Source organism: Tursiops truncatus, chromosome 15 (genome assembly GCF_011762595.2).
Source record: "Tursiops truncatus isolate mTurTru1 chromosome 15, mTurTru1.mat.Y, whole genome shotgun sequence".
NCBI lineage: Eukaryota > Metazoa > Chordata > Mammalia > Artiodactyla > Delphinidae > Tursiops > Tursiops truncatus.
Genome location: NC_047048.1, coordinates 24,287,286 through 24,308,355, shown reverse-complemented (window position 1 = coordinate 24,308,355; position 21,070 = coordinate 24,287,286). Strand labels below are relative to the sequence as shown.

Here is a 21,070-nt window from a genome sequence, read left to right as displayed (position 1 = left end):
CAAAAACAAACCCAAAACAATTAAGAAATGGTATTAGGAACATACATATCAATAATTACCTTAAACATGAATAGATTAAATGCTCCAACCAAAAGACACAGGCTTGCAGAATGGATACAAAAACAAGACCCATATATATGCTGTCTACAAGAGACCCACTTCAGACCTAGGGACACATACAGACTGAAAGTGAGGGGATGAAAAAGGATATTCTATGCAAATGGAAATCAAAATAAAGACTCATATCAGATAAAATAGACTTTAAAATAAAGAATGTTACAAGAGACAAGGAAGGACACTACATAGTGATCAAGGGATCTATCCAAGAAGAAGATATAACAATTATAAATATATATGTACCCAATATAGGAGCACCTCAATACATAAGGCAACAGCTATAAAAGAGGAAATCAACAGTAACACAATAATAGTGGGGGACTTTAACACCTCACTTACACCAATGGACAGATCATCCAAACACAAAATTAATAAGGAAACACAAGCTTTAAATGACACAATAGACCAGATAGATTTAATTGATATCTATAGGACATTCCATCCATAAACAGCAGATTACACTTTCTTCTCAAGTGCGCACGGATCATTCTCCAGGATAGATCACACCTTGGGTCACAAATCAAGCCTCAGTAAATTTAAGAAAATTGAAATCATATCAAGCATCTTTTCTGAACACAATGCTATGAGATTAGAAATCAATTACAGGGGAAAAAACGTAAAAAAAACAAACACATGGAGGATAAACAATACATTACTAAGTAAGCAAGAGATCACTGAAGAAATCAAAGAGGAATCAGAAAATACCTAGAGACAAATGACAATGATCCCACTTATGTAACATGTCCCCAAAGATAAATCCATAGAGACAGAAAGTAGATTAGTGGTTGCCAAGAGCTGGGAGTGGGAACAGGGATTAACTGTAAATGGGCATGTGGGTTCTTTTTGGGGTGATGAAAATGCTCTAAAAATAAATTATGGTGATGGTCATGCAACTCAGTAAATTTGCTAAAAATTATTAAATTGTACAATTAAAATGAGTAAACGTTATAGTCTATAATTTATACCTCAATAAAGTTGTTTATAAATAAAATGAGGAAGAGGGCTTCCCTGGTGGCGCAGTGGTTGAGAGTCCGCCTGCCGATGCAGGGGACACGGTTTCGCGCCCCGGTCCGGGAAGATCCCACATGCCGTGGAGCGGCTAGGCCCGTTAGCCATGGCCGCTGAGCCTGCGCATCCGGAGCCTGTGCTCCGCAACAGGAGAAGCCACAACAGTGAGAGGCCCACGTACTGCAAAAAAAAAAAAAAAAGAGGAAGAAAGTGGACACAGTGAAGTAGTCGCTGATGTCCTGCCCACATCCCCCAGGCCTGTAGGTTTCCTTACAGGCTCTCTGGCTTCCACCTCCAGTTCTAGAGCTCTTGGCCTAAGGGCTTTCTCTGGTCACCAGCACTCATTCTGCCCACATGTGTGGCAGACTGGAAATGCCAGTGAATTCATGTCCCTTGAGAGCAGCACTCAACCACTAACTGCTAAGAATTGGTGTATAAATACCTCAGCTCCCTGCCCTTTGGGCACATTTTACATGGTGCTTCCCAGATACATTGCTTCCTGAGATACATTTTACAGGCTTCCTTCCCTCCCCTGCTTCAATTTCCCACTCCTCTACTGGTGTTTCCTGCCAAATGACTTCCACTTGAATCGCTATCTCAGAGTCTGTTTCTAGGGTAACCCACTAAGGAAGATGTGTTGGAAATTGGTAAGAAAAGTTAAATTAAACCATTTAGATTGAAGTTGAGCCATAGATTCTGGAGTCTGATTCCCTGGGTTGGAACCTCAGCCCTACCTTACAACTCTTATGACTTTGACTAAGTTTCTCTACCCTAAAATCTCATGTCTCTTATGTGTCTAATCGGGATAACTATACTATCTACCTCATAGGGATACTGTGAGGATGAAATGCAATGCCATGGTGCAGCTGGAGCTCTTAGCAGAGGGATCGGCATATAGTAAACGTTTAATAAGATGTAATTATATGTGATTTTATGAGGCAATGACTGGTCCACCAAATAATCAGACATTGGATCCAGACTGAAAAAGAGTGGGTTGGATTTTCTGGGGCTCAACCATAGAGGGTGCATTTGTAGCCAAGATCATAAAGCTCTGGGCTTGTTGCTAGGGTGACATGAGCACCACCCTCACCAAATGACACCAGCCACTCTGGGGTTGGGCAGAAAATGGAACAGACAGTGCCTTATCTTGTCTTGATGAACAAACTGGATTACATATTTCTCCAAAGGGACCCATTTAACTAAAGTAATTATTAAAAATTAGCAGGATTAGCTTTATGACCTTCTGAAAAGTAGGGGACACTATCATATTTTATTTGGTTCCATGTTAAGCCCGAGTTGTTCATTGGCTCAATGTATAATTCTGCTGTGACTGTGGGACTTTGAAGAGTTGTTTCCCTTCTCTTAGCCTAGGTCCTCATCTGTCAAAAGGCAATAATAATGCTCACCTTAAAGGGATATCCTGAGATACGATGACTTATATGTAGAGGACTGTACAAGGTCTAGCATGGAGCAGATGGCCAACATTTACTGTTTCGTCCTCCTCTGTTAATGTTTCTCCAGTGATGTTAACTTGGATAGAACTTGGTTTTTTCAACCTGTAGGATATAGAGCATGTGTCAAGGCTGAAGTGACCATCATTAAATTGGCAGAAATAATCCAGCAGGTATGGCAAATGCATGGCACATAAACCACAATTTCCCTGTCCACAATAATAGCAGACATTACTAATCGATCATTACTCTTTTCATCTGAGTCTGGATACAGTCCCAGAATCTTTTCCAGCAGAGCACTCTAGGCCACCACTACCAACTGATCAAATTTGGTGTGCAAGATGAAAGTTATTTGCTAACCTCTAGTGTAAGCTTAAAAATAGTGGAGTTTAGCACAATGTCTAGTACTCGATAAATAGTTAATAAATGGATGACTAAAGGATAAATGCAGTGAGGTTAGTTAATACTGTCATCACCTATGTCTTCACTAGCAATCTTACTCAATGATCAAGCTCAAATTCCTCCAAGTTCCTCCTCCCATAATGTGGGTCTTTCCTTAGTGGTTGAAGGTTTTGGAGGAAACCTGGAATGCTCATAACTATAGGTTCAAAGGAACCTCCTCTGAAAATATGTATATTGGTATGATCTCATCTTGGGATATTAAATCTCCTTTAAGTTACAGCATTTTAATCTAGTGCTGGCTGCACAGAAACTTCCCAGAAGTGTAAGTTTCTGAAGCACTTGTTCTGGCAACAAAGGAGAAATCCTTAATTGGTAGAAGATAACCAACTATTTTCTGAGCAGGTGGTACATCTCTAAACTGTATGTCAGGAGAATACTACTGAGCTGTAACGCTGAAGCTGATGGTGGTCTCCTTAGGAAATTGGTTTTAGCCATGGGAATGACTGCCCTTTTAAAGTAAAGAGACCGGCATCTGACAACAAGTCTGCAATTCCAAACATCCCATGCTATTAGTCACTGCAAGATTGATTCCCGGTCCAATGTTTGCTTTTTTCTGTTATAAATTTAAAAGTATTGATTACATTTATACAATTGTGAAAATTAAACATATTTATTATAAATGCAGAAAATTTGAAAGAAGAAAACAACGTCATCCATAGATTCACCACTAGAGGATAGTATTAAAATCTGGAGTATTTCCCTCTTGTCATTTTTCTATGATATTTTAGCACAATTATGTTGGCGTATTATACGTAAAGATTTTACATTCTGATTTTTTTTCCAATTTAACTTTATAACATGGCATTTCTCCATATTTTTGCAAACTCTCCACACACATTTTAGTTGTATAAATATTCCAATAAGTGAATATGCCATAATTTACTTAACCTTTAGATGGTATTGTCCAATGTTAGGTTGATTCTGATGTTTTGCTATTGTAAAAAATGCTATGATGACTATATTTGTATATAAGGTTTTTTCTGTATACATGAATGTATGAGTATTTCCTTGGAATACTTGGGTAGATTCCAAATCTTTCTTTGTCTCTATCTCTGTCTCTCTCTCTCTCTCAGAGACATAAAATACATAAAGTGATAAAGTACACACATCTTAAGGGTAGAGCTAAACTACTCTTTATGCATGTATCCGGGTACCACTACCCAGGTCAAGGTGTAGTACTTTTCCAGCACACCAAAAGACACCCACGAGTCCTTTCTATGCCATGATTTTTCAATAAAAATTTGCACTTTGCACCCTACAAAGAAATACATCTCCTTCTTTGCCTTTAAAAACCAAAGCACTATCACTGCGTTAGACTATAGAGATGTCTTCCTTTCCCATCACTGTGGAACCTTGGTGTATGCAAGGTCCTCCCAAAGCAAGCTGCTGAGAGGTTGCTTCCGCCACCTACAAAGGAACTTAGAGGGGTGCTATTCAGACTCTACAAACAGCATTTAGTTCTCCTTCCATCTGTCCTTGGCATGTTGATTAGAAAGTTTGAAGATACCACATATTTTCCTCTCCAGTTTAATAAATGACTTTGGGAGAAGCCAGTGATTTTCTCTCTAGCAGCTGTGGAACTTGACAAAATTAATTTGCCAGATGATAACTCACCACGGATAATAGTGTGAATGGTAACATAAATTATCTATGTATAAAAAAATACATATAAGTAAAAATTAGAATGAATAAAAATAAACATATTTATACATATTTCTCAGATTCTTTCCTGCTCTAATCCTAATCACCACCACCCCGTTATCGTCAACACCATCACATTTATTGAGCACCTACTATGTGCCAGACATTACCTAAATTATTTATATACATCACCTCATTTAATTCTTCCCATTTTGCAGATAAGGAAACAGGCCACAGACCACACAGGGAGTACGTATCGAGACTGGCATTTGAACCCAGTGTGGTCTGCCTCCAGAACTGGCACATTTAATCACCAAGCCATACCTCTTGCTAAGGTAACGCACACTTGAAGTTTTAGGTGATGGTGATGTACTGAGCTTCCATTTAGATTTCTGACAACTGACCTATTTGAAATGGTATATGCCAATTCTGGAAAAAGGACATTTGAGCCTTATAGCCTTGGTGAAATAGGTTACCCTATGTTTTGCAAAGTTAGTAAACAAATGTGGTTTACTCTGTGGTTTAATGAGCTTTACTGAGATTTAATTTACATACTGTAAAATGCACCTGTTTGGGTGTGTTTACAGTTATGCAACCATTACCACAATCTAATTTTAGAACATATCCATCATCCCCCAAAGAAACTGTGTACACATTATCAGTCACTTCCTGTACCTGCCTTTCCCCAGCCTCTGGCAACCACTAAGCTTCTTTCTGTTTTAATAGATTTGCCTATTCTGGGCATTTCGTATAAATGAAATCACACAGTATATGGACTTTTGTGTCTGGCTTCTTCTTGAGCACGTTTCTGAGACTCCTCCACGTGGTAGCATGAATCTGTACTTCCGTCCTTTATATTACCCACGCTGAGGCACTGGTGGTTCAGTGGTAGAATTCTTGCCTCCCTTTATGTTACCCAATAGTTGTCAACTGTGCCATTAATATTTTCACCACACTAAGCATCCTTCTTATTCTTTCCCAGTTTATGTCTTTCCCTCCCTCAGGTCAAGCTCTGCCTGACCTCCCCATCCTCCTGTTGTAGTTTATTCTTAAAGAGTTGCTTTCTCCTTTCCTTCTTTCCTTCTTTCTTCCTTTCTTTTCTTCCTCCCTCCCTCCTTCCTCTCTTCCTTTCTTTCTTTCCTTTCTTTCTTTCTTTCTTTCTTTCTTTCTCTTCTGTCATTTTTATTGTTTTACTTATATTCAAGACTTTAATCCATCTGGAATCTTCTTGTACATGATATAAGTGCTCAACACTATTTTTTCCCAATGGAAAATCAGTTGGGCCAGCAACATACTTTAAAGAGACCATGTTCTCCTACTGGATTCAAACATCACCTTTGTCATATAAGGAGTTCTCTGTAAGAGATCTAAATGATCTACCTTTTTCTATTCCTAAACCAGCAATAACATATTTATTAAGTTTGACTTATATTCTGATATAACTTGAGGCAAGTCTATCCTTGACACTTGTTTATTTATTGGCTATTTTAGGGCGTCTCCTCTTCCGTTTGTTTAATCTAGTCTCCTACTCTCCCTCTCTTCAACACTAAAAGCAAGTTGTTGATATTCTAATTGATACTGAAATTTTAAGTTAATTTCATTAACTTTGGTAATATTTGCATTTTATATCTTCCCACTCAGAAATATGGTATTTGTTTCCATTTGTGTGAATCTTGTTTTATGAAATTCAATGATTGTGAAAATTATTTTTAAAATACTTTTCTTCATATAATTCCTGAGCTTCTCTTCTTAACTGTTCCCCAAGTTATTTTATGGTGGTGCTATTGTGATTGGGATATTTTTTCCATCTAAGTTCTCCCATATCCATTTCAAAGTCATTATTGTTAGTATAGAGAAAAGCTATTAATATTTATATAGTTTTATTGTTTCCAGTCATCTTACAAACACTCTTATTGATTCTAGTAAGATTATTGTTTTAATTTCTATTAAAGTCTACTAGTTTCCTTAGTATACAAGCAAACCATCAGTAAAAATAGTTTAAAATTTTCTTTCCAATGCTTACACTTATTTTATTTTCTTATTTTAATGCATTTGCAAGAACTTTTGTAACTATTTAAATAATTCACCATTTGGAATAGGGTTTTTTACTCATTAGCCTAAATTATATTTAGGTGATTTCCTTCTATTAATGATTTACTTGTTGACTTATTAGAAATGACTACCAAATTTACTCAAATGGCTTTTCAGCTTCACCTTTAATATTGATGTAATTAAGATATTATGTTGATACCTTCCCTCATCCAAACAAGCCTTGAATTCCTGGAATAAGCTCTCCTTTGCCATAACACTTCATTCGTTTGGTGCCAATAGCTTAGTGAAAAGGTTTGCCTTTATTCATAAGTAAAATTTATAGTTTTCTTTTCTGGTGCTATCCATCAGAAGTGGGTTTTAAAAGAATCGAAACACTTATAATTACTTTCTGTGGTCAAGGTTATCAACCCTGGCTGCGCATTAGAATCATTTGGAGAGCTGTTTTAAGATGCTGACGCCTGGGGCTTCCCTGGTGGCGCAGTGGTTGGGAGTCCGCCTGCCGATGCAGGGGACGCAGGTTTGTGCCCCGATCCGGGAAGATCCCACATGCCGCAGAGCGGCTGGGCCCGTGAGCCATGGCCGCTGAGCCTGCACGTCCGGAACCTGTGCTCCACAACTGGAGAGGCCACAACAGTGAGAGGCCTGCGTACCGCAAAAAAAAAAAAAAAAAAAAAAGATGCTGATGCCTGGCATAGCCCAGAGGGATTGAATAGGAAATTCTGTGGATGGGGTTTGAACATCATTAGTTTTAAAAAATGCTCCAGGTGATTCTATCATTTGATCAAGTCTCAGCATCACTGTGTATGATTTGCAATTGTTTAAACGACATTGGAGTACCAGTAGGTGGGCACCAGCCCCAGGCCCCCTAGTACCCCCAGCCAGCTGCTCTGGGAACCTGACCCCCCAAACCAGTGGGTCAGCACCAACCCTGGACCTTCCTGGCCCTGTAACCAGCTGCCACAGGACACAGACCCATCCACCAGAAGTCTGGCACCAGCCCCAGCCCACATAGGCCCCATAGGCAAAACCCTGGGACCTGGCACAAAACACCTGCAGGTCAGCAACCTCTGCATGAGGCAGGGCCTGGCAGCCAACCAGGCCAGGGGCCAGCCCCACCCACCAGTGTGCCAACAGCAGTGGTCACTTCCACAACAGAAGAGAATATACAACCTGTATAGCAGGCACCCCTAGAATATACAGCTTTTGTTTCCAGAGGAGAGTATGCTGTTTGGTCTCATAGGATGTATCCTACATAAGGCCACCTCTCCAAGACTGGAAAATGTAACAAACCTACCTAATATGTAGACATAAATACAGAGAATTAGGCAAAATTAGGAGACAGAGGAATATGTTTCTAACAAAGGAACAAGACAAAACCCCAGAAGAAGAACTAAGAGGCTTCCAATAAATGCCCTTTTCCCTTGAGCCTTTTTGAAATGGATTCCTGAGTTATACAAGTGAAAGAGACTTGAGCGACACTGAGGAATAACAACAGGTAGAAGATGGGTTGAGATGAGGGTGCAGAACAGAGGCTGCAAACAAGATAGGAGAAGAGTTTGGGGTAAAAGGCTGAACCTACCACCTTAAAGACACAGGGACTAGACAGAAACATTGGTAACACAGAGAACCTCTGAGAGGCATGAGTATAAAGTTAATAGCACAAAACGGTGTTTGGACAAAAAAGATTGAGGTGTAATATTATTGGGTTGGCCAAAAGGTTCATTTGGGTTTTTCCATAAGATGTTACAGATGTTTTTTTGGTAAGATGGTATCCTTTTAACTTTTTTCTTTTTTAAATGAACTTTTTCCTAATTCATTCCATCCCCCCATCATACCACGCAAATTGTTGAGTTTTCAACAATTTCAACAATGAGTAATCATCCAAAACGACAAAAGAACTACTATGAATTAAGTGGCATTTGTCATTTATACATTACAAGAGCACGTATACACGTTTGAAAAAATAGATCTGTTACTTATTCGGCCGACAGATCATGGTGCTTTAAAGAAGTCAGACGACAGTTCACGAAACACTCCAGCGTAACCCCCTTGCTGAGGCCCCCTGGCCAGCCTGTTTAAACTTGCCCTATTCTGGTCATTCTAGCAGGTGGCTCCTTTTAATTTTCTTCGGAACACTCATCACTCTCTGACATTACTTGTTGACATATTTATTTACTTATCTTGGTCCCATCTGCAGTCTAGAATCTAGCATGCAATCTCCAGGAGAGCATGGGCCTTCCATGTTTTATTCAGCATTGAATGCCCCGACATGAGCACCATCCTGGGTATCTCGTAGGTTCGCAATAAATATTTGGTGACTACTATTGTTAACAGTATCAATACAGGGCTTGGCACATAGTAAGCGCTCAAAAAATTTTAACTCTCACCATCACCATCGTTATCATCACCACTATCATCACTGCTGTCCTCCCACAGTTCTAAGCCTATAGCCCTAGGGACAAGATCGCACACCACTAACACACAAAATAAACATTTATTTTAAAGAAAAAAAGAAGTCTGCCAAACTAGTCTAAGACTTGGATCTGGAGTGTGTCCCCTTTTCAAACATCACATCATTGAGAGGGTAGTACAAAGGCTGTGAGATGTCTAGAAGTGGGTCAAAGGGCTGGTACAGAACAAGGTCAGATAATCCGCTAAGCAGTGTGGTGACTTTCATGCATCTTTTCCTCAGCTGGTGTCTCTTCCTCTCCCGGATCACTACCCAGCCCTGACCCCCACCCCCCAAGCTACCCTTGCAAATTGGTGGCGTTTTCTTCTGCACAGGATGGACGCCAGCTCCACTTAGGACCCCTGCTTTTCCTTGTTTCCTACAAATCTTTTCTACAGGAAAGTACTGTCTGCTGTCAGAGGACAGTTATTTGCTACCTAGAGCTCCCTCTGCTGATACAGTGGCTGGATGGTTCTCTGGAAAAGCTGCAGGTTTCAGAAGCACAGCTGGGAGTCTGGCGGGGCATGTCCTCTGCCTAAGCCTGTGGTCTGAACAGAGGCTGTTTCCTTCTCTTGGGTTGGGTTGGGGGGGGGTGTGGTACAGGTGATGCGTGTTCATGGCTTCATGTGCTTCTGGGGGCCCCGAGGGAGGGGCTTTGGGCATCCTGGCTCTTCTGACCTCCAAGCGCCCTGGAACCCTGGTGTTTGCATGCACTTGTTGGAGAGAATTGGGAATTCCTGGGGATGGGAAGATGGATGTTCCATGCATAACTCTCCTGCTGACACTCAGGAACAGGTGACCCATGTTGATGATTTCACTTCTGATGATGCAGAAGTGAAACCTAGGGGGAGGTTTTTAATTTTTTAAGAGCAAAGTCAGGGTCAATTTGTAGAGTCTGGGTAAAAAAAGCCTCTAGTAAACCAAAAAGAAACAGGCACATGCTTAAGATTTTAAAAAATAATAACCACATATTTGACTAAATTTATTCTTAGGCTGAAGTTTATTTAAATTCAGAAGAAGGCATGTCAAGCCCTAGGTCTCTGGTACCTTCTGCCAGAACTATTTGAGAGAAGGGGAGAGCATTTCCTTACAGACCAGCCTGCTAACATTCCTTCAACTCTGCCATTGGTCAGTGCCAACATCTTATAGGAAATATATGATGCCGCTTCCCTGTCCCTGCCCCCTAGTAAACTTAAGAAATAGGTATTACTCTCTTTCACTTTTTACACATGGAGATATTGAGGTCTGGTTAAACAACTTGCTTAAAATCATACAACTAAAAAGTTGCTGTGATGGGGTCTGCGAACTTGTGGGTACCAAGCTCCACTCGCCAGCTGTCTTGCCGCTCGAGGAACACACTAGGCTCATTTCCAGCTGCACGCCTGTCAATTGTGTTCATTGCTCAACCAGAGTTGACTCAGTGCCCTGCACTATGGAAAGTGCCAGAGAGAGCCGAGAAGAATGAGACCAGCTCCCCGCCCTTGGGGTACTTGGCAGTCCTCCATCAAAATCAAGGACTAGGTTTAGTGCCACTTCTTCCAGGCTGCCTTCCCTGACTATGCTTTTTTCCCTCTTATATCTTTCGACTCTGCCTTACTGTTATAAATGAAATCAATAATGCCTTACCTTTATTGAGCACTTACTGTGTGCCAGTCTCTATAGAAAAAAATCTTTACATGGGTTATCTAATTTAATCCTTACAAGAAATCTATGAGAAAAGCCCTATTATTATCCCCCCATTTTACAGATGAAAAAACTGAGGCATAAAGAAGGGAACAATTGGTGCTGAAAGTCTCAGTTAAAAAGCGGCAGAGCTGGCAATCTGACAGCTCCTTAAGGGTGAAGACCGTGCCCCACTTCTCCTCCCGATTTCCCTCTCGGCCCCGAGCCTAGTGCTGGGCAAACCAGGAGCTCAAAACTACTGATTCACTGATTTACTCTCCTCTCATTGGAAAGCAGTGATGAAACAAGATGTGGGGATGGGGAAGGGAAGGGAATCCCACAAATCAGCTGGAACTTTTTTGAGCTCTGGCTCTCAGTTAATGCAAGAGTAAGAACCGTACTTAAAAAGAAAAATTCCTTAGGGAATCTTCTTCATTTCTATATCTCGCCTGCCCAGCATGACGCCTGGCACATAATAGGGTCCAATACATCTGTGTTGAACGACTGAATGAGCTTTAAAAATTCTCAAGAAACTTGCTGCTGTTGCTAACGGCTGCTTCCGCCAGAGTCTCAGGCAGTGCTTGATCTCCACGAAGGTGCCTGAGGTGCTGCTCGTCTGTCCTGGGGCAGGAAGGTGGGCCCTAGAATTCTGCCTTCCCGCTCCTCTATCTCAGGTGATTTTTTCATCCTAAAAACCTCACATAAGCTGTTTATGGCACCCATAACCTGCCCGGAGCTTTTAAACCTCTTTTTCATGTGGCATTTTAGGAGTTGAGATAAACAAACCACTCTCTCTTTCTCCAGGGACTTGGGGGCCTGGATCCTTAACCTCACTCCTTCAGCCTGTGGCCCTCGAGGGAGCTGAACCAGAGTGTGGGCCCCAAAGGACTGTGGTTAAACGTATCACGTGGAGGAAGCCGATAACATCATTGCTGCTTAGAGGAAGAACGCAGCAGAGCCGTTGAAGCAAAGACGGGCCAGAGGGCAGGGATGACAAGAGTCTCCAGGGCAGCCTCTGCTGGATCGAAAAGCTCTCTTTAGACACTGAGGAAGAGTTTTGGGGACATGACATGATGATCTTGGGGACCATCTCATCCAATCCTTCATTTGGCATGAAAGAAACTGAAGTCCTGGGAAAGGAGTGGCTTGCCCAAGGTCATGTAAGCATCACAGTGGCTGCATAGAGTAGAAGCAGCCTCCCCGGCACCTATTCCCACCTTCCTGTCAGATCCTGATCCCTATAGAACATCCAGGTGGTTGTAGGGAAGCTGGCTTCGCCCGGGTGCCAGAGGAGGTATATGGGACCTTGGCCAAGCTGATCAGCACATTCTATCTTTCTGGCCACAGTGCTTAGTTTAGGGGTGACCTATGACCTAAAGCTGGTTCAAAAAGAGAGAATATCTGGACCTTTGAGGAGAATGCTGGGAAATACTGACCCTCCTTCTCCTCGGCTAGAAATGAACAAAGGATACAATTAATTGATGTCTGGCTGTGACATGAAGAGAGGACCTCAGGATGAAGCAGACCTCGTGAAAGGCAGAGAGGAGAGACGGAGAGTAAAAGAGTCCTAGGTCATAGTTCTGATTTGCTGGATCAAACTTCACCTGATATCTTTACTCTAGAACATTTCGTTATATGATCCAGCAAACTCTATTTTTAAAGGTATAGTAAATGCTTTATTACTTGTAACCAAAATATTCCCAGGTGATAAACAGATGACAAAAGACTTGTGGCATGGCCATAGGAGCTCGCCTCTGTTCTAGCTCACTCCTGGTTAGGTGGGCTAAGCGCAAGGGGGAGGCTTCTGTGCCTGGCTCCACGGCTGGCCAGGCTTGGGTAATCTGAAGGCTGAGTCTCATTTGAAGTTCAGACCACGCCCCCCGCCACCAGCTGGCATTTTACACTCCCAGTTCAGGGAAGCGGGCTGGCTTATTACCTGGATCCAGAAAGCATCTTTTTGGTGGTCACTCCTGCCCCACCCTCATGAACCCATAGCACTTTGTGCACATCTCCAAAGTGACACTGACCTCACTGCTTGTTAACGACCGACATGCACATCAGGCTCCTCTAGACCCCAAGCTTGCTGAAGGGGAAATGAAGCCTTACCCACCTTTGGATTCCTGCACCTCGCCCAGTGTCTGACACGGCTTGATGTCCACAGACTGTCGTTGAGTGGATGAAACCATCTCTTCCCTGCCTCCTCTGATGGAGCCTCTTTATTCCTTCACTTTCCTCCCTTAAAATTAGGATCTGGTTTACAAACACAGTGGACAAGATGCCAAACGTTCACCCCGAGTCCAAGGTTGACAAGCCGGGGATTTGATCTGCTATTGTATTCTGATAGTGCTAAGTCCTGTCTGGGCCACCCACTCCCTCTATCCGCTCACCATGTGTTCAGGGCTGCTGGGCAAGAGGACAGGGGAGGGAAAGACTGAGTCAGAGAAGGCTGACTATGAAACTTGAGGCCGCTGGGATCGTCAGCCTTAACCGTCGTTGGCAGAAGAGGAAGCTCAGGCCCAGGGAGGAGTCCTCCTGGCTCAAGGTCACCAGGACAGTCCAGCCCTGATGGGAAAGAACTCCACTTTAGAAGGCAAGACCTGTTCCCCCAGGAGGTGGGCCCTGTGCAGTCAGGAAGACGGGCTTCAGGGTGGATGAGAAGAATGGACCTGGTGGAACGCAGGGGCCAGACTTTGGGGCTTGCAGCCAGTGAAGGTTGAGAAACTCCACTGGGTCTCCCTTTCCCCATGAAAGCACTTGCTTGCCAACTGGGTTTGGAAGTCTCTTGGCTTGTTCGTCCTTAGGGATCAGAGAAGTGACTCAATAAAGCACTTAGTACAGTACATCTTTGGCACTAGGGGGTGGGGTGTGATTCAGAAGTCACTCACACTCATTTGTAGCCTCCTCCCTGCCCCTTCAAGCCAGGGATCCAGGGATCCGCAGCGTGAGCCCCTTCCCTGGACGACACATTCCTGACACGTTTCTCCCGTCTCCACCTGCCAAGCAGTCTCTGTGCTCATAGAAGACACCTGGACCGCAAACTCCGGGCGGGGAGCCCGCTCCACTCAGCTGCCTCGTGCTTGCTTCCCACATGGAAGGGGATCTTAGGACCTCCAGAGCTTCCCGACCTCCCCTAGATTCTGAGCGGGCCGACCCTCACCCAAAGCTCCCCCTGCTTTTTTGACCCCTCCTCGTCTTCTCGGCCGCGGGAACTGTCCCCCTTCCCCCACCCACTCCGGCTCGGGTCCTGGGGGTGGGGTGTGGGCCCCTTCAGCTCGCCCCCACCCCCTTCCTCTCCCTCCTCCTTTTCCCTCCCGTGCTCCGCCCCCAGGCCCCACCCCTCTCCACCCCAGCCCGCTTGCCCGCAGCTTCTTCCCCACCCCCGGCGCCCCCAGCCCAGGCAAGGGGCTGCGGGGCGGGGGGAACCCCGCGGGCTAGGCCCCCGCCCTCCCCGCGCGCCCCGCCCGAGCGCGCGCGCCCGCCGCCCCCTTCCGCGGCCTCCAGCTCCCCGCCTCCCCGCCTCCCCGCCTCCCCGCCTTTCCCTCCTCCTGGTGACGTCCGGGTCCCTGCCCGTCTGAAAACTCCGCGCCGCGGCGGTGAAGGCGGCGGCGGCGGCGGCGGAGGAGCGGCGGCGAGCCAAGGCAGCGGCGGCGGCGGCGGCGGCCAGAGCGGGAGCCTGAGCGGCGGCGGCGGCGGCCGCGGGAGCCGCGGGGAGCGCGGGGGCGGCCCGTAGCGCCCGGGGTCCCCCGCGCCCCGCTCGCTCGCCGCGCTCCGAAGATGGTGGCGGCGCCGTGCGCTCGGAGGCTGGCCCGGCGCTCGCACTCGGCGCTGCTCGCGGCGCTCACCGTGCTGCTGCTGCAGACGCTGGTCGTGTGGAATTTCAGCAGCCTCGACTCCGGGGCCGGGGAACGCCGCGGGGGTGCATCGGTCGGTGGAGCGGAGCAGCCGCCCCCGGCCCCGCGCCGCGAGCGCCGGGACCTGCCCGCCGAGCCGGCTGCAGCCCGAGGAGGAGGCGGCGGAGGCGGAGGCGGAGGAGGACGGGGGCCGCCGGCGCGGGCGCGAGGAGGCGGCCCCGGAGCACCCCGCGCGCAGCAGCCGGCCAGCCGAGGGGCACTGGCCGCGCGGGCGCTGGTAAGTAAGATGCCTTTTCGGCTCGCGTCCCGGAGGGAAGGAGGGAGGCAAGCGGGCAGGCGGCCCGACCCCACGCCCCCCAGCCCTTGAACCCCGCTCATCAGACCGGGACTCCCCAAGCTTGCTGGCTCCACATCTCTTTCCCCTGGAAGCCGGGGTTCGGTCCCTTCCCAGGCTCAGGGGCCGACGGCTGCCCCATCCCGAGTCTGAGGACTGCCCCCTTGGGGTCTGGGGAAGTTATCTCCAGAGGAGGCGCTTTGGGGGTTACCGGAGCCTGGCTGGGCCCCTGTACCCCGTCACTCTCGCTGGGCGCCCCGACTTGCTCTGTGCCTGTGGGTGTTGGCGCCTCGCTCCCGGTCTGAGTGCCTGGACCGTGCCGGGATCCTCAGCTGCTGCTCTAGGCGGTGGTGCTCACCGCATCTTTGGTTTTTGCCCAGCTGGGTGCAGGCAACTCAGTCCTCAGCTTGCTGCCTCGTTGTTTTTGCCTAGCCTGAGAGGGAGGGGGTCTGGGATCGGTGCCCCAAGTCCTCAGCCGTGCCCCGGAGTCAAGACTCAGTCTTGGGTGCCTGGTCTTACTTTGAGTCTCCTGTCTTCCATCCCTGGAAGTCTGAGACTCTTGTCTCCACCCTGCCCGTGTCTAACCTTGCCCTGTCCTGGTGCCCTCTCTCCAGTGTCAGGGCATGGCCCCTTCTCCTAGGTGGTTGTGTTTGGCTCTCTGTCTCGTGTGTGTGGCTAATTCCTGTCACCAGCTGTGTGTCAGATCACATCATCTCGACTTAGGCTTCTGTGGGTTTACTTTGCCCTCCTTGGGTGTGAACAGACCAGGCTCTGAAACTGTTCCTTCCGCAGATCTTCTGGGGCCATCAGGGTGTCTTCTGCCTGCCCCCAACTTCTCTAGGGGTGACTTTCACACCTTCTTTGGGCTGATTTGTTTAGCCCACTGAGCTAGGACCACACAGGAGAGGTCAGAGTCCCCAACTTCGGGCCAGGGTCTCAGTGCCCTGTGGGCGTGTCTGTCTTGAGGCATAACGATGTGCTGTGTGTCTGTCTGTATCTTCATTACTCCGATTGCCTAGAGAGTTTCTCCCAGCCCTTGCGGACATTAGACACCAGGGGGTAGTTTCAGGCTCTCAGGTGTTGAATGCATGTCTCTGTCGTTCGTCACTTTGGGAGGCTTCACTGAAGGCTGCCTTCGGACACAGCGTGATGCTCTTTGATCTGCTAAACTTCTTTGGAGTCAAGGCGACCCTCTTTGCCACAGCGCTGCTCTTTGTACCTGTGGGCTGAGCCAGCCCAAGACGTGATGCGATGGCATTTCACGTTGCTGGCTGGTCTGTGTGGGTAGCAGGGAGAGACATCTTTTCCCCATTTGTGGGGAGGAGAGTGGAGTGAGATTCCTGATGGAGAACCAGAACATTCCGAATGCCTCTTATTTATAGCAAAGAGTACTCTCAGACACTGCCTTTGAACTCCAGGAGTGGATAGAAGAAACGCAATTAGAAGTTCTTTCTAGATTCGGAGGCCTGCGGGGAGGTGGGGTGGGAGGGGGTCAGGACATGCACCACTAGCCTGGGGAACACGTGGGAGGCATACTGTACCCTTTGCATCCGGGGGTCTGGACAGGCATCAGGAGGTGCCTTTCCAGGCAAATACCACCTGTTGAAACAAGCGGAGGGAAGGAAGGAGGCCTGGTTGGTTGATTTCTTCCTGGATCCCTGACATTTTGGGTCCTGTGTCCACACCTGCTTTGTGCGTTCAGTTCTGTGTCTTACTCTCTCATCCCCCAGCTCGGCTGCACTGAGGTTTGCAATTGGGAAGGTTAGTGGGAGCGTGCCACTTTTCCTTTTTTATTCCTTTTGGAACACCAGTTCCAGCAGCAGAGTTGCTTTGCTTTTCTGAAACTCTGCTTTCACCTGTAAGTCCAGTGACTATCCCCCTACACACATCTCCCAGTGTCTCAATTTCTTCCGATATAGACATAGCTGTATTTTGTTTTTTCTGCCCTTCTCCCTTCTTTGTGGTTGTCTACCATGCGGTTGTTCACTGCTGTCTCTCCTGGATTTGTACTTTATCTGTTTGTGTCCTCTCTCTTCCTTTCCCCGACGTCTACCCCAGTGCCCTGCTAGATCCTGAAATCACAGCACAGACCTGCCGGATGGAGCTGGGGGTCTGTCCTTCTCTAGCTGTGCCCACCCAAGCCCTGCCCTTCCACGGAGCTCAAGGAGACCAGAAGGGGGCAGGCTGTTCCCAAAGTCCGGCGTTGTCTGAGCTTAGGCTGCAGGCTGGGAGGAGAGGACCAGGCCTTGCGGCAGGCCACTGAGGCCCTCAGAACATATGGTTTGTTTGCAAACCCTGCCGAGGCTGCCGGTGTGTGATGCTTTGGCGGGAGACTCAGGAGTGGGACATAAAAAAAATTCCCTGTGATTTTCCAGATGACTCTCATAAAGAGCTGGTGAGGCACGTGCTTGGGAGATGATGCTTTGTCTCTGTGCTCTGCAGAGGATGCAGGCGGGGAGGACAGTTGTGGTTTTGGGATGCAGAGGGACTCTGTGGCTCTGGTGGTGGTGGCAGTGGGTGTGTCCCAAGGAGTGTCAGGCAGGCGCTGTGGACAGAGCATTTTCTCAACCAGACCTTGCTGCTTCCTTGTGTTCACCCTCCCAGAGCTTGTACCTTTTATGTTTGGGGAGCTGCACCCCAATGGAAGGACCTGATTGTAATTTTGGTGCATTTTAAGAAGTCAAAAAGAAACACCCAGTTTCTCAAGCAGACAGAGCCAGAGAGAGTGCAGGTGGCGGCGAGCCGGGCATATCCCTAAAAGATCTGCAAGCTCCCCTTTTCCTCTCCACCCCTGTCAGAGCTCTTACATATTAGAATTATTGGGTGGATGGCAGCGGAGTTTTGCGGCCGTGATACTCATCCCTTCATTGGGTCTCCAGTAAGCTGTGGATTTTATTGTCATCTCAGAATGTAAGAAACAGATGGGCTCACTTACGAAGGGAGGGAAAACATTGAGGAGAGTGTCAAAAAGATCACACTACAGGTTCTGAATCAATTTGGGGGAGAATGAAAGAGAACTGTATGTTAATGTAACGAATGTTTATTTTCTTTCCCTTTGCCCCCAGTGATCCTCTGAAGTCCTCACATATATTGCTTGTGCCCTTAGATAAACTATTACCCAGTAAGTTTCATTTAAGAAACCTAATTTTTTATTGTGCGCACACACACACACACACACTCACACACTCTTAAAGTAGAATGGACTTTCTGTATTGTCTGACTCCTTTGAAATGTTGATTTTTCGGCAGAAATTCCTCATACTTCACATTACTCAGATAACTCAGGACTTTTTCAGACATTGGCAGTGACTTTGAAAAATTGGTTCACTGTATCCAGATCGCCTCTGGTTCTAACAGCCTCAGAGGCGTAGCTTTTCTTTCTATCCAAATGTTTTGAGACCAGAGAGAACAGAGGGTATTTTATTGATGGTTTGTTTTTCTCACACTCTCAATGGAGGTTTATTTTGCCTGAGCAGTGCATTACACTTTGTATACAGAAATATGCATCACTGAACAATATTTATCTTGATGCAAATGTTGCCATCTGCTTAATCATGTACTGGAAAATGTTAAATAGATAAATAAAAGTAGAAATTACTATATGCTTATATATACTTTACATATATATTCACTTTCCTTCCAGTCTTACACTTTAGACGTTCTCTCTAGTTTATCACTTCTTTTTATTTTAATCTTCCAGAAGGTTGAGTGTCAAATGCTTGCTGTTTTGCAAATAGGAAGCCAAAGCATAAGTTCCTGTTTGCTGGGGATTGTCCAACTTTGATCCATGGTCTTAATAGAAAAGGAAATTACTTTGAGCTAGAGCAGATATCTGACATTGTTGTGTGTGTGTGTGTGTGTGCGTGTGTGTTTCCCCAGAAAACAAAATATCCTTAAGGATATCTCTGCAGTAAGTGTCTGTCCTTCCACCCAGAGTTATTTATGATCAGTGGGGCCTTAAATCTACATGCAGAAAGACAAAAATGCACGCTGCCAGCATAATTGGACCTGGTCTCTATCTTGGTCATTACTGCCCTAAGACTTGTCACTTATAACTCTCCCGGTTTTTCCTTTGCATCTCCCATTTCTATTGCCCCCCAGCCCCTATCTACCAGAACCAGAGAGAAAATACTTTAGGGAAAATGAAAAAATAAATAAAATACAAACTCAACCTCAACAAAACGCAAGCTCAAAGGAAGGGGTATGGGAACAGGAGAAGAGTCACATGAAACCCGTGCCAGGCCCCAGCACAAGCGAAAGAGGCCTCCATTAACTATCCTTGGGTCCACCTTTGCCGGGTTCAGGTCCCGGCTCTGCTCTTGGCCACCCCTGGGATCTTGGGCAATCATTCTCACTTCGTTCCTCTGAAAATCAGGGCCACCTCATAGGGTTATGTGAGGCTGAAATGTAATAACACGTGGGAGCCAATTTGCGCCTGGCACATAATAATAACAACGGCCAAATGTGAGCCGTTGTTCTTAAAAAGAAACTCTTAGTATGTTTGAAAATAAGCAAATTTTCGCAATTATTCATTTTCCCAAGCCAAGTAAGGCTTGAGTGTAATCCAAGGCAATAGAGTGCGTCCAACTCCTCTATGTGTCAGCGTGGAGCAGGATGGAATGTGGGGGAGGGAGGAGCATTGTTGAGTGCCAGCTGCCGGGCATCCTTCAGGTGTTTTGCATATATGATGTTATCTTTTTTATTACTACTACTATTAGTATTAATTTGCAATCACAGAATGGTATGCAGTTAATAGAACAGCAGTTATTTTGTACAAGTTGAATCAAAGACAGTTGAAGATGGGGAGAAAGCCAAACTCTATCTGTAACTAATTTGTACCACGTACCAATAAAACCTGCTTTAAATTTCTGTGCCAATTTAAACCCCTGTACTCTACCAGGCAAGGTTGGTGGCTATTGAAAATACCATTAAGGACAGGGCTATCTAAAGACAAACTTGATAGTATGTTATTTTTACAAAAATGAAAAGATACTGTACAGTGTCCAGTTTAAAAACAAATCATAAATCATGCACAGATGATGTTAATTGCTCACACAAAAAAATAATAATTCAGGATGTAAGAAGGTGTTATATACAGAATTGAGACTAAGGACTCCTGGCTAGAGATTGCTGCCCTTCTGAGTACCAGTTACGTGGCAGGGATAATGAAAGCTCTGCAGACATTACCTCACTATCTCAGTGAATCTTCCTAACTCTGTGGGATAGAACTGTTGCTGTCCCCACTTCACAGATGAGGAAACTGAGGCTCAGAGCAGGGAAGCAGCTTGCAATGCTGGGGTTGCAGCACAACTGGGATCCAGACCCAGGACTGCCCCATTCCAATCGATGTGCAGATTTCAGAGTGCCTTGTCTGTGTAGTTCTTTGACAAACCCTAAATGCAGCCAGCTCATTCCTGAAAATCTTCATACCACTTTTCTCACTTGTTGCAGATTCCTAAACATGTGCCAACCTGAGATACGCAGTTTTCCTTGAATCAGGCCCCTGAATAACGAGACAAATAGAAGGGTAATCGTAATAACGGTAATGATGCCTGTGTAGCAGTTAGGTGTGCCAGGCACTGTTCTTGTCCTCCTTATGTATTTTATTCCTTTAAGGAATGCACTGTTATGTTTCAACAGCCAACAGTCACGATGCTTAATAGAACCAGGCCCTGTTTGGGGTGTTTTACAAATATTAGCTCATTTAAACCTCATGCTACAGTGAGGAAACTGAGGCGTAGGGAGCTTAAGTGACTTTCCCAAGGTTCACAGTATAAATGGCAGAGCCGGGATTTGAACCCAGGCAGTCTGTGTTCTCAGTCTCTCTATTCCACAGTCTCCCTCTTCTAAGCATCTTGTGAAGGGCCCCAACCTTGGAACCACAGACCCCATTTAAGGAGGTGCATAGGTAAGTGATTCGGTCACAGTGCCCTGCCCCAAGGGCAGGATTTTATGGTCCAGGAAAAGAAGGTATCACCCTTTAGTGAAATATGCCTCGTGCACCCTAGGGAGTAATTGAACTTGAACTGCTGAGCTGGTGGAGG

At 46.0% G+C, this 21,070-nt stretch overlaps 1 protein-coding gene and 1 long non-coding RNA gene across 3 annotated transcripts in view; one reads left to right on the top strand and one right to left on the bottom strand.

The window, feature by feature from the left end:
- Positions 1-510: 510 nt before the first annotated feature.
- Positions 511-14,822, bottom strand: LOC117308229 (uncharacterized). Its single transcript, XR_012326092.1, has 3 exons — positions 14,685-14,822; positions 2,532-2,681; positions 511-1,305 (listed from the first exon to the last, which is right to left on the bottom strand). It is a non-coding gene; the product is annotated as an uncharacterized lncRNA (long non-coding RNA).
- Positions 14,387-21,070, top strand: part of XYLT1 (xylosyltransferase 1) — a 317,888-nt gene continuing 311,204 nt past the window's right edge. Inside the window, exon 1 of one of the 2 annotated variants that reach the window (XM_033841163.2) lies at positions 14,387-14,970. In XM_033841163.2, coding sequence (XP_033697054.1) covers positions 14,617-14,970 — 354 coding nt within the window. In that variant the 5' untranslated portion in view covers positions 14,387-14,616. The remainder of the gene's footprint in view (positions 14,971-21,070) is intronic. The other variant, XM_073792267.1, reaches the window with a different exon arrangement.